The sequence below is a fragment of the Dysidea avara genome, chromosome 6 (genome assembly GCF_963678975.1).
Source record: "Dysidea avara chromosome 6, odDysAvar1.4, whole genome shotgun sequence".
Lineage (NCBI taxonomy): Eukaryota > Metazoa > Porifera > Demospongiae > Dictyoceratida > Dysideidae > Dysidea > Dysidea avara.
The window spans coordinates 29,687,329-29,699,570 of NC_089277.1; the positions used below are offsets into that span (position 1 = coordinate 29,687,329).

Below are 12,242 nucleotides of genomic sequence, written 5' to 3' on the forward strand. Positions count from 1 at the left end.
AGATGTATCTTAAATTCTGGTACTTAGATATGACCTGTTATGTGATATGTGACCAGATCTGCAAAAAGGGGGCTTATCTGGATTAATTGTAACTGTAACTACCTGGTTTTAGAGAGAATGACTTTTGCTCCCTCTTAATATGTCATGGTAAAGTACTGTACAGCACCCCTGTTCAAATTTTATGCATACATTATAGCATGCAATTACATTAAAAGCTGAAACTTGAAAATTGGAGTGAGGGAAGATGAAAAGGAGGAGGGCATGGCTCATGCTGGACTTTCCATTAAAATGATGTAATACATTTACTACTTCTAATTCTAAAACAATAGCTACAAAAATATGTAGAGAATTGACCTAGTGCTGCATACAATACTAAAAAAATAAGAAACTAATGTAAAAGTCTAATAAATTCAGTTAGGGGTAACAATACACAGTGCACAAAAAAACCTAATAGTTTGTGGATCTATAAAACTACTGTATGCATATTCTAAATACTACAGAAATTTAATAGAAATATTCACACGTATGCTAACTAGATATGTTCGATCTTCTCTTCACAGGAAGTCACAACCTACAATGCAAGAAAACCAGTTAACTATACACAGTACAAATATACATTATGACAACTTAATTGTACTGTAACTACAGAATACACAATATTTTAGTCAAGGTTTGTCACTAATTATTATAAATATACAAGTACATAGGTGATGGTCTCCCTTTTGTTGTAATCACCCCCACTAGCTTATAAAATTGATAATTTTATTCTACTTCTTGTATTATATGTAATTGTGAACTAGGTGGCAGATCTAGTTTCTAATGTATTGAAAAACCTCCTTTTTAAGTTTAACTCGGTGGTAGTCTAACTAGCTTTATTATTGCTGTATTGCTAATATATAAAAGCAAACTCCTAACATAGCATTGTACTTCAGTAGTAATATGCAATTCATTTAGCTAACACTACTAAATAGTAAACCTATTTACTGCATTGAGATACTCTAATAGAGCAGTCAAATAACTATTCTAATAGAACAATCAAAAATATAGCTTAGTCATAGCCTTTGCCCTGCAGTATAGCTATGTGATTATTTGGATGGATGTCCTCAGATGTTATAAAATCTGCTACTGTTATCTGCTATACTCATATCCTTGCACTGCAGTTATGATCAAGAGCATAGGCAGGGGGTCGGATGGTTCGGACAAACCTCCCTTTCAAAAGCATACATGTTTAAAATTAAAAGTCTTACAGCCTGGAGCTCTCTAGTAGCTACCTTGCACACTGGTGTGGCTCTGTACTGACATCATCAATGAATTAGGTATTGAATCATGTGATCAATAGTGCACATGATGCATGTGGGAAATGGCGAAAGACTGTAGTCTCGTCCCCAGCTGCCCACATACTTAATCATGCAAAGACCTTGTGTGATCAAGCACGTGGATGGCTCAGGATGATACTAGAAAGACTGTTGGTTTAAACACACAAGGAAGCAGCTGTGATAAACATTGAGTGGTCATGTTGTACGTGTGTCAAGTTAGCACAAATCATGAATAGTTGATGTATATTTACATGACGAATGTTTTCTTTATTTGTCGCAAGTGATGTTTGAAATATATTGGAGTAAAGCCAAGTCTGAAGACTAGCAACACTGGACCAACAGAGAATAATGTATACCCGGAAGAAACTATTGCCAACCCTAGTACTCAAATGTGGAGGGCTGTGTGAAGAAGTTCAGTGGAGTTGGTGTCAGTATGTTTGGAAGTGAAGATTAGTTTGTATTACAATAGTTTATAGTTTCTATAAGCTGCATAAACAGCAGTGTGTAGGTTTTCGCTAATTAGATGCTCAATCAGCACCTGTAATGTCATTGCCCAAGGGCACATTTTGTTTATGCATTATTTTCATTCAAATGTGTTTTAGGGGAAGTACCCAGGCCTCCCCCAAAGACATTATGCACTTCTAATCCGAACCCCCTTCCAGAAAATCCTGGCTATGCCCTTGATGATTGTTAACTAAAAGAAGTGGCTAAATACAATAACAGAGTTTCTTAACTCAAAATTCTCTGGAGGAGTAATCTCAGATGTTATAATAATTATAATACACATTATCAGAAACTTCATTTTTCTTATTAAATCCTACATCTACAGTGGAACCTCTCTTATCCGGACAGTCTGGTACATACTACTGTCCATATCTCAGAAATGTCTGTAACTAAGAATAACATACTATTATGCTAAAGTGACTAACTTAAATACAAGTAGTGTTGTTGTTGCTATCAGTTAGTGCTAGGGATGAGCCTATTTTGCTTTTTTTTCCACCTACTTTTCTTTCCAGCAATTCTTTTATTTTTTACCTATTTTGCTCAATATTTTGCTCTAAATTTTTCTATTTTGCTGAGCATCAGTAAAAATTAATTGCAGTATCTCTAGCTTACAAGTATGTGTGACTGCTCTATTAGAATATTTCGTACGTAATGACTGCTTTATTAGAGTATCTCGATCTTTAGTCACCATTTCCTATGAGCATATGTTGTCCTAATACTATGCGTGACTGTTCTATTAGAGTATCTCGATCTTTATCATACAAAATGTGCCACGTTGCCATTCCTTGGTGCCCATTTTTCCAATTTTCCACCTATTTTTCCAGCATTTTGCTCTTTGCTTTTACCAACGTAGTTTTCCAAAAATTTTGCCGGCAAAATCGGCGCATCCCTAGTTAGTGTTATGCAGTTTAGTGGGCAGAGGAGGAAGTCACTACAGGGCATTCATGGTTACTCCCCTGGGCTGTAAAAATGCATTATCACCTAGCAACCAAGTGATAGTTATTATTAGTAGAATAAACAAGCCACCAAACAGGTAAACAGCAACCTTTAGGCTCCCTCCTTGTACTTTCATCTAAACCAAACTTCACTAGTATATTAAAAATTATAAATTTAAAAATAAAGTAGGAATCTAAGCGATAAAAAGTAGTGAAACAAGATATGAACAATGGTAGCTATTACAGTATAGCTTGGTGGGAAATCCCTACTTTGGCATGATATAGACATTATTTTGTGTTCAATGCCAAAGTAGGAATTTCCCACCAAGCTATGCTGTAATAGCTACCATTGTTCATATCTTGTTTCACTACTTTTTATTGCTTGGATTCCTACTTTATTTTTAAACTTATAATTATTAATATACTAACTAGTTTGTTTAGTTTTTTTGTTAAGGCATAGCTACAGCTAGCTATAAACATGTGGCTGTTCTATTAGGATGACTGCTGTGTTAGAGTATCTCGAGTCAGCCTGCAAAGATGTGCGCTTGCCCAAAAGGGGTGTGGTTTTGGTCCATTATAGAGTATCTCGAGTCAGTCTTCCAAATTGAAGGTGCGTGGTCACTGAAATACAGCTAGTGCAAAAGGGGTGTGTCATCGTGGTTTCAATAGATAGATCGATAATGCGTAGAATGAAGAATGGGCGTGATCCTGTGACCTATCGTGAAAGCTATCTATAGTACCGGTACCTCCGTATAGTATAGCCTCCATCATAGATTATATAAGTAAGGAATATATAATCTATTACTCCGTGTACAGTAGCGTAGTCTAAACGTCTTAAATAACCTGGTGGCGTCTCAGCTATGCTGCTTAAAGAAAGTGTTGATAAGGAAAATTAACGACTCGATAAAATTATGGTTTTGTTGGATCATAGATCGGGTGTAAAGGATCTATGGTTGGATGAAGAAGAAGACAAGCAGATTGAAGATACTAGTGTGTGAAAAGAAAAGACAAGGCGCAGCGGGCACACACTCGTCAGAACCCCAAAAGGCACATCCCACTGGTGAGTTTGTTGTTGTAACGTAAAATGGTGGCCGTGCACTGCTTTGTTTGGCCTCTAGGTTTGTGACTGTGGTCAGGCAGTCAGTCTAAAATTCTAAGTTTTTGCGATTTTTAAAATTCTGTATCCGGCCACTTGTAAGCGTTTTGTTGTGTTTAATGCTATTTTATGTATTATATGGACTAGTACTATTCCGTAAAGGTGATTTTCGTCTCGTAAGATAACTCTAGGATGATTTTTAAAGGCGGAATTTTGTGTGGCGCGCGAAAATTTCAAGGGGATTCCTACTTAAACGGTACGACCGTACCGTTTGATTATGGTAAATAAACACAAGCCACATGACCAATTTGGGCTGTCCAGACAATGGAGGTGCCTGGATAATAGAGGTCCGGATAAGGGAGGTTCCACTGTACCACTGTTATCTAGCATATTAATACCTTAAAGAAATTTCTTTTCTCTCTTTAGGGCTAAAAGAGAAAAAAGAAAATGTAGATGCAGGATCAAAGAAAAAAAAAGTATCTGATAAAATTATTATATTATAACATCTGAGGACATTCCTCCAGAAAATTTGAGTTAAGAAACTCTGTTACTGTATTTACCCACTTCTTTTAGTTAGCAATCATCAAGAGACGTAGCTAGGATTTTCTGGAAGGGGGTTCAGATTAGAAGTGCATAATGTCTTTGGGGGAGGCCTGGGTACTTCCCCTAAAACATGTTTAAACGAAAATAATGCATACACAAAATGTGCGCTGTGCATGCAGAGCACAGTAGGGTATAACACTACTTATTGTTTCACTGTGATTTAATATTGTGCACTACTCCAGCTTGTTTCAGTACTTTTTATCGATGAGCTATGGTCCCTACTCTAGTTGAAAATTCCAAATTTTTCTGTGTACTTGTTTGTTAACTCTATTTGTTAATATTATTATTCCGACTGGTGAACCCCGTGCATACCGCATCTGAAATGGTGCTGTGTGCCCCAGCTATATCAATTATTGTCTGAAAAGTGAAGTATCCATTACGCTTCATTGTCAGCTATGTTACACAGCATTTCAGATCTAGAACTGCTTGAAAAGCACCTCTGCAATCCATGCATATCAAAAGAAATGGTGCTGCATGCCTCAGTTATATCAATTATCATCTGAAAAGTAAAGTATCCATTATCTTTGCTGTTGGTTGTGTTCAACCTGTTACACAGCAGTACAAATTGAGAACTTCTCGAAAAGCATCTCTGCTATCAAAACAGCCACTATGAAAAATACGGACGATTTCCATTACGAAGAGATGCCATCATGTGCCAAATTGATACTTTTCGCTGCCAGCAAAGATGAAAGGAGAACACTGGTAAGTCCATAAAGAATGCATTGTATGTACAGCTGCGGTGTGCCCAAAGGTACCAAGTGATGCCAAACAGTGAAAAAATCAAGTACGTAGACTTTAGCCATTATTGAGTTACGCTTGTCTGAAGGCATCAGTCAGTCAGGCAGTCAGTCAGTTAGGCAGTCAGTAGAAAATTCCGTTAAATAAATTATTTTAAAAATACCACAGCAACTTGTTGAAAGCTTGTTTGGGCTTAGTTTTACCTAACCAATACTATCTCATCGTCATCAGGGAAAATTGAGGATGGTTTTTGGGTGATGCTATTTCGTGGACCATGCCTACTCCTTTGTGGTTCCTACTATACAGTACAATAGTACGATATAGCATGACATTACAGATGTTAAGCATAATAATGTTTTGTTTTATGTGAAAAATATTGAATTATTACATGACTAACAGAGTGATATTATTTCTGTACATTTAACAGTACTAGTATTATTGCTACATTCCTTACTACTAACTTGATTATCAGATGTGGTTGTTGGCAACTTCTTCTCGATTTCATTGCACAATTGCACTGCTGCAATAGTTCCATGTTGCTTTAAAATATTTAGTAATTTGTAAAAGTTAGCAGAGCAATCTTTAAATCCAGCTTGTAAAGGAGCTGATATATTGGTCAATAATAATTCAGTAGCTCTTTTGGATGAAGTGACCACAGTGATATTTTCTGCCTCTCGTGGTAATATCACTTTCTCTTCAACAAAGTACTTCAGAAGATATTTGACTTCCACCAACACATCAACTAGCTTGCTGTAATACTCAATAAAAACACGGAACTCAACAGAAAAGGAACCTGTTAAAAATTTTTACTATAAAGTACCTACTTATGTACATATCAGTTCAATCCTTAAATGTAACTATTGTTAGAGCGGATTACAATTAACTACTAACTGTATGCATAAACAAACATTATAATCCAGAACTACAAAATTATGTATTCAGTTTGTAAAAAAGAATTGTCCCTACAACATTGCAATAAGTTGAGATACATGTAGATTAAACAACAGTTTTTGAGGATCATAGTACATGTAAAGGTGCAGTGATTTACACATGTTACTGCACATAAAATGTTTACTTTATATTTAAAGTAATTTATTTGTACCAAACTATATATACATTTATAGAACTATACATTTATAGAACTTTGCATGGGCAAGATCAAAGAAAAAAGTGTACTTTAAATTTCATAAAGTACACTTTAGGGCAATTACGCTTTATTGCCCACAAAGAGTACTTTATTGCACAGCAAAGAGTACTTTATTGCACAGCAAAGAGTACTTTATTGTAATAAAGCACTCTTTGCTGTGCAATAAGCACTCTTTGTGGGCAATAAAAGTACATTTTCCGTGTGCTTTAGTGTAAGCTAATAGCCTGCAGTGCTCACGCTAGTACGACTAATCACCCAAACAGGTGAAGGCTGATAGCCCTTGCTGTGCTGAGTGGTCGATCGTTCCAGCCAATACGAATCCTACCACTAGATTGCTTTTATAGACATACCTAAATGCTTCAATGATGGGTGGGAGAAGGTAACGTTGTTGTTATGTTTGTTAACGTAAATGGACAAGTCCTGGAGATATCACGGAAATATTCACTATGTGTCACAATAGAATTGATTGTGGGCTGTGACCAAAACCTGCCGATGAATGTTTACTATTCCAAACTATGGTGAACTATATATGTGTGGGTTACTTTGTTAAACTACTTTGTGTGCATTCAGGTTGCTAATAATTTGTGCAACATGTATTAACCTAGAGTATGGTGAAGCTACACGACTAGAAAGTTCCATAAATCATTTAAAGCATTTGCCTTGCTCATGCTATATAAAAATAAAGCACTTGGCGCTTGGACTCGATGCCAATGAAGCACTCGGCAAAATAATATACATAAAGAAATACATTTTTTGTAAGTACAAAAATAGTGAGAGGAACTTGTAGGACAGATGGTCACATAATGTAGTTAAAAGTGGATGATTGAGTCAGTAGTTTGGGGATTATCTGCCTCCTAACCTCAGGATTCTGACCTACTGTATGAACAGGCTTTTTCACAGTTGTTTAAAGGAATACTATAGTTACAGTATATGTGACCCAGTCTGGAAAAACCGGTCTTATTGCCTATTTAAAAGTACTGAGAAATGCTGGTTTTAAGTACAGTATTTAGTGTGTTGTAGTTTGCCAATGGTTGAAGCTATGTATACCAAATTTTCACACATTTTATACCAATTCCTTACCTGACAGAGCATCCACTGTACAAGAGTGCAAGTAGCCAATAACTAAGTTTCTCACCATTTGAGATCAATTTTAAACCAAGGTTGACTGTATCAGGAAAGCTCCAAAAGGGAAGGGTGGTGGGGGACCAGAAGGAGGGCAAGAGGCTGTTTAAAGAATCGGAAAGGAAAGTGTAGGGATGAATTAGGCCAAGTTATTGGCATTCAGGTATCAAAACTGGCTTAAATGAATGGAAATCACAACACAGGTCTTTATTCAACTCCACGGAGCTGTACAGCCACATACAGCCATCCCCAGGCTGACCAGAACTCCATTAAGGCCACACACTGCATGTACGGATTGCCATTGAGCTTGGGAAAAGCAGCCAGCAAAAGCAGACTTCTTAAGTCGGAAGATTTTGATAGATAGTTTATTCATGTAACTTTGTGTTCTTGGTAAAAAAGAGAATCTGCTGATGGCAATAAGACTGGTTTTCCCAGATTCAGTCACATATGATCTACTATATAAATGTGTAAACAAGTTAGAATATAATTACACATGATGTTATACAATATTATTGTATTTCACCTTCTGGTTCTGTTGCAGGGTGTCGATAAACCAAATTGGCAGGAGGAGCTGCCTCTAAACTAGTAGAAAACTGTTTGACCCCTATAGTGAAATTAACAGCCTAGTAATTTAATATTATTTTGTGGTTGTACATTGTCAAATATTTTATGTTCTTTGTAATTGGAAATCAATCAGTAGTACTTATAAAAGATTATACAGATTTATGCATTCTAAACCATGCATGTATTTTGTACCATACTTGTGCTGTATGATACATATTTATCATAGGTAGGGTCTGCAAACCGAAAAATCGATATCTTCAAATCAACTTACAAACTATAGTCATGTGTAGGGGTAGGTCTAATCAAGAAAACACTAGAATGGCAGCAAATTTCGTCCATCTCTTCTAGTGAAAATAACGCGAAATGCCTTGAATTCGATGGATTTTTCGCCGTCGTAAGTTACAATATTATTCTTTTGGGCCAAAACTCTCTCTCAAGCTTTGAGAGGTTATAGTTTAATATAATTAATTAATATTTGGTGGTGGCGTCGCAAACATCGCCGATCGGCGAAAAGAAAGACGTTTCGTGATCTGGAGCACAGCAGACTTGCAGGAAATACTGCAACATTTACTGCAGTGATCACCTCCAAGTAAAGTACCTGTGTGCAGAATATGGTGTGGATTGAAGTTTGTTGACCATCTGGCTGAGACCAGCCTCACCCGATTTAGCGAAAAATTCCTCCGCGATCCAACAAATGCTGCAGTCTCGTGCACATAAGCACCTTTAGGTGTGCTGAAGTATGGAAATGATTGTTCAAAGCTAGTATAAACTTAACTTACAGCGATGGCTTAATTACTGACGGTAAATTTTTCGGTTAGCCTATAACGCAATTTATTGTGCAATACTAAAATTGAAAGTTTTACGGAAGTCAATGTAATATTGCTGACTTGATATGATTATAAATCACTGCGAGCACAGTAAGATGATCATTTCTGTAGCAAGGATGGAGTCCAGAGGTCTTGAGTGCATGGCCAGATCTATATAGCTATAGCTATGCAGGTCATGCAGCATAGTTATAATCATGCACACCTTTTTGATAGTTAAATCAGAGCTTATAATTATCTGATCATCTATTGTCATGTGATACTCAGATGCAGTAGCATGCAAGGTCAGATGGTATGTTCTCCAGACAAGTTCTTACATGCCTTGAAATCACATCTGCATGGAAAACTATCATACAAAGCCATGATATTTCCTGGTAGCTAATTTTGTACTAAAGTACCAATTGCAACTTATTCAGTCTCAATCATGTCTAGTAACTATTATCACATTCTGTGCAAGACATTAAAACATAGTATTACTTCTATGACACAAAATTTCTAAAAATGAAGTTTAGTTATTTGTGATTTGGAAGAAATTTTGATATTAATTGTTATAATGAGGTGCCAATCGGATGATTTACTGGAACTTGAAAATTGACATAGTTATAATGGATTAGAGCAAACATTTAATAAGAGCAGTATAGTCACATGTCATAGTAATTATCGCGATGACATTGTTGTATTACCATATTAAGATCTTTTCACAAAATTCAAATAGTTGTCCTGCACTGGGTCCTGATTTCGAAGTTTTTGAGGTAGAATTTTAGTAGTTTGGAAAATTACATGGAATGTATAAGAGTGACCCACACAGATAGGATATACAAAATGTACATACATTAAACTGTTGGCCTGAAGATTGCTTTCAGGCGTATATCTCAACTTTTGATTTTATTTACTTTTCCTCACAGTAGTCGGCAGAGCCACTGTTCCATACCATCACCTATGGAATTGGAGCAAACCCTTCACAGTAAAAACAAACTAGTGAAGGTCACTACTAAATGTAGTGAACGTCACTACTAATGTCTGCCACAATACTCACTATTTTTGTGTAGTGACGTTCACCTTGGTTTCTGCTTTTGAGAGCTACTATAATTATTAATTGCTAATACTGCCCCCATGCATAAGTGGGCTCAGCATATACATACCAAAATTATAGTACATTGCGTATCATAATGAAAATGCAGATGCTATATGCCTAGACTATTCCTTTTAACCCTGTTGAGTATGAGGAAGAAGATTTTTTCAGAAAAAGGCACAATGATTTTACTATAGCATGCAATATGTCAGCATTAATATATAGGTCAATTTACACCAATGCAACATAGCTATAATATGTATAACTTAAAGGAAACTCTCCAATAGAGCAGTCAGAAATTCTTATAGAACAGTCAGAAATTGATTTTTGATACATAATGTTACTGACATTGATCAACAATCTATTTAACTGCACTCAGAGTAGTTGTCAAGTATATTCCACAATATTTTTGCATATTAGCTACGAGAGGCTTGGTTTTGTGCAATAAATTGCGTTTCGCATGCCGTAATTGATTGGAGTGTTCGTAATCTAGCCTTCGCTAGAAGTTTGTACTTGTGCTGAGTAATCATTTCCATAATTCAACACACTTAAGGGTACTTATGTGCATGAGACTGCATTATTTGTTGGATCGGGGAGGAATTTTTCGCTAAATCTGGCGAGGTTGGTCTCAGCCAGATGGTCAACAAACTTCAATCCACACCATATTCTGCACACAGGTACTTGGCTTGGAGGTGATCACTGCAGTAAATGTTGTAGTATATCCTGCAAGTCTGCTGTGCTCCAGATCACGAAACGTCTTTTTTTCGCCGATCGATGATGTTCGTGACGCTACCACCAAATATTAATTAATTATATTAAACTACCTATACTCCATAGTAAGAGTGGACAACCTCTCAAAGCTTGAGAGAGAGTTTTGGCCCAAAAGAATAACATTGCAAATTACGACGGTGAAAAATCGATTGAATTCAAGGTATTTAGCGTTATTTTCACTAGAAGAGATGGACAAAATTTGCTGCCACTCTAGTGTTTACTTGATTAGACCTACCCCTACACATGACTATAGTTTGTAAGTCGATTTGAAGATATCGATTTTTCGGTTTGCGGACCCTACCATAGGTAGGGTCCGCAATCCGGTCCGCAATCCGAAAAATCAACTTTTACAAATCGATCCCCCTACCACTGTGGGATGTTCATTGTGGTATCCCATTGCTAGATTCACCATGAAACCGGAGGCACGATAGTTGTCTTCACAGAAATATCGACTGTAGTGTTTCGTGAGATGCAAAAATTATTTTTAAAATTTCGTGCTCCACACAAAGGACAGGATAGAACTTGCTGCTTAGCTAGATATTATCTAGAGTTAATGTAGTTAAAAAGTATGCACAGTAATAAGCAAATGATTTACTGGGTTCCGGCACAGGGTTGCTTTCTCTCAAAAAGCAGAAAACGAAATACAAATTTTCAAATTCAAACTGCCCTACCAGCCAAGACAAGAAAAGCCAACTCTTCCTCATAGTGATGTGATAAGGTTGGATGTATAGTCTGTCTATATGCTGTTAGTCTGGAAAGGATCTGAGACTTCTCACCATCTGGGTGAAGAACGTCAAAATTTTCGTACATCATTTCAAGGGATTCTCTCAATGGTACCAAAGTATTTTCCAGTACTTCTGATGCCACACTGGTCACTTAATTTTGTTTAGCATGATGATAAATGATGGATCAAAACGTTTGGCGGTAGTATAGTTGGTGTTTCTGTGATTTCATATGATGCAGTATACCAGCAGCTCACCAGGAGCTCCACCCAGCTCGAATCAAAAATGAAAGATTTTGTGCTTTTTTCGGTTTGCTTTTGGATGTTTTGCAGCATAATGGTGATGTAGGGTGATCTAGTGAAGATTTGAAGCTGCTGTGGAGCGTGAGAGGTGAAGTCAAATTTGGACGATTTTGCTGCCTCCCTTGATGCATAGCTTAGAGCGAGGAGTGGAAGCCATGGATGAAACAATAATTGACAACCGCTGCTACCAAACGTCCAGGGACATCTTTTGCCATAATTTGCCATAATTTTAGTTTATAATTGATGATTGTTGTGGCTGCAGAAGCGCTGGAAATGGCTAGAAAACGTGACACAATTCTTTGATGTTGCAGAGAATTTTGACGCTCATCACCCAGATGGTGAGAAGTCTCAGATCTTTTCCAAACTAACAGCATAGACAGACTATGCATCCAACCGTATCAAAATACTATGAGGAAGAGTTGGCTTCTCTTGCCCTGGGTGGTAGGGCAGTTTGAATTCGAAACTTCGCATCTCTTTATCTGTTTTTACAAAGAAAGCAACCCTGTGCCGGGCACCCAGCAAATCA

General features: G+C 36.9%; 1 protein-coding gene across 1 annotated transcript in view; it reads right to left on the bottom strand.

Moving 5' to 3' along the window:
* Positions 1 to 276: 276 nt before the first annotated feature.
* The window catches only part of LOC136257819 (uncharacterized), a 202,803-nt gene continuing 190,837 nt past the window's right edge, over positions 277 to 12,242 (bottom strand). Inside the window, exons 11-13 of the mRNA XM_066051122.1 lie at positions 7,985 to 8,065; positions 5,654 to 5,985; positions 277 to 571 (exon numbers count right to left, since the gene is read on the bottom strand). Of these exons, the coding sequence (XP_065907194.1) occupies positions 533 to 571; positions 5,654 to 5,985; positions 7,985 to 8,065 (452 nt within the window). The 3' untranslated portion in view covers positions 277 to 532. The remainder of the gene's footprint in view (positions 572 to 5,653; positions 5,986 to 7,984; positions 8,066 to 12,242) is intronic.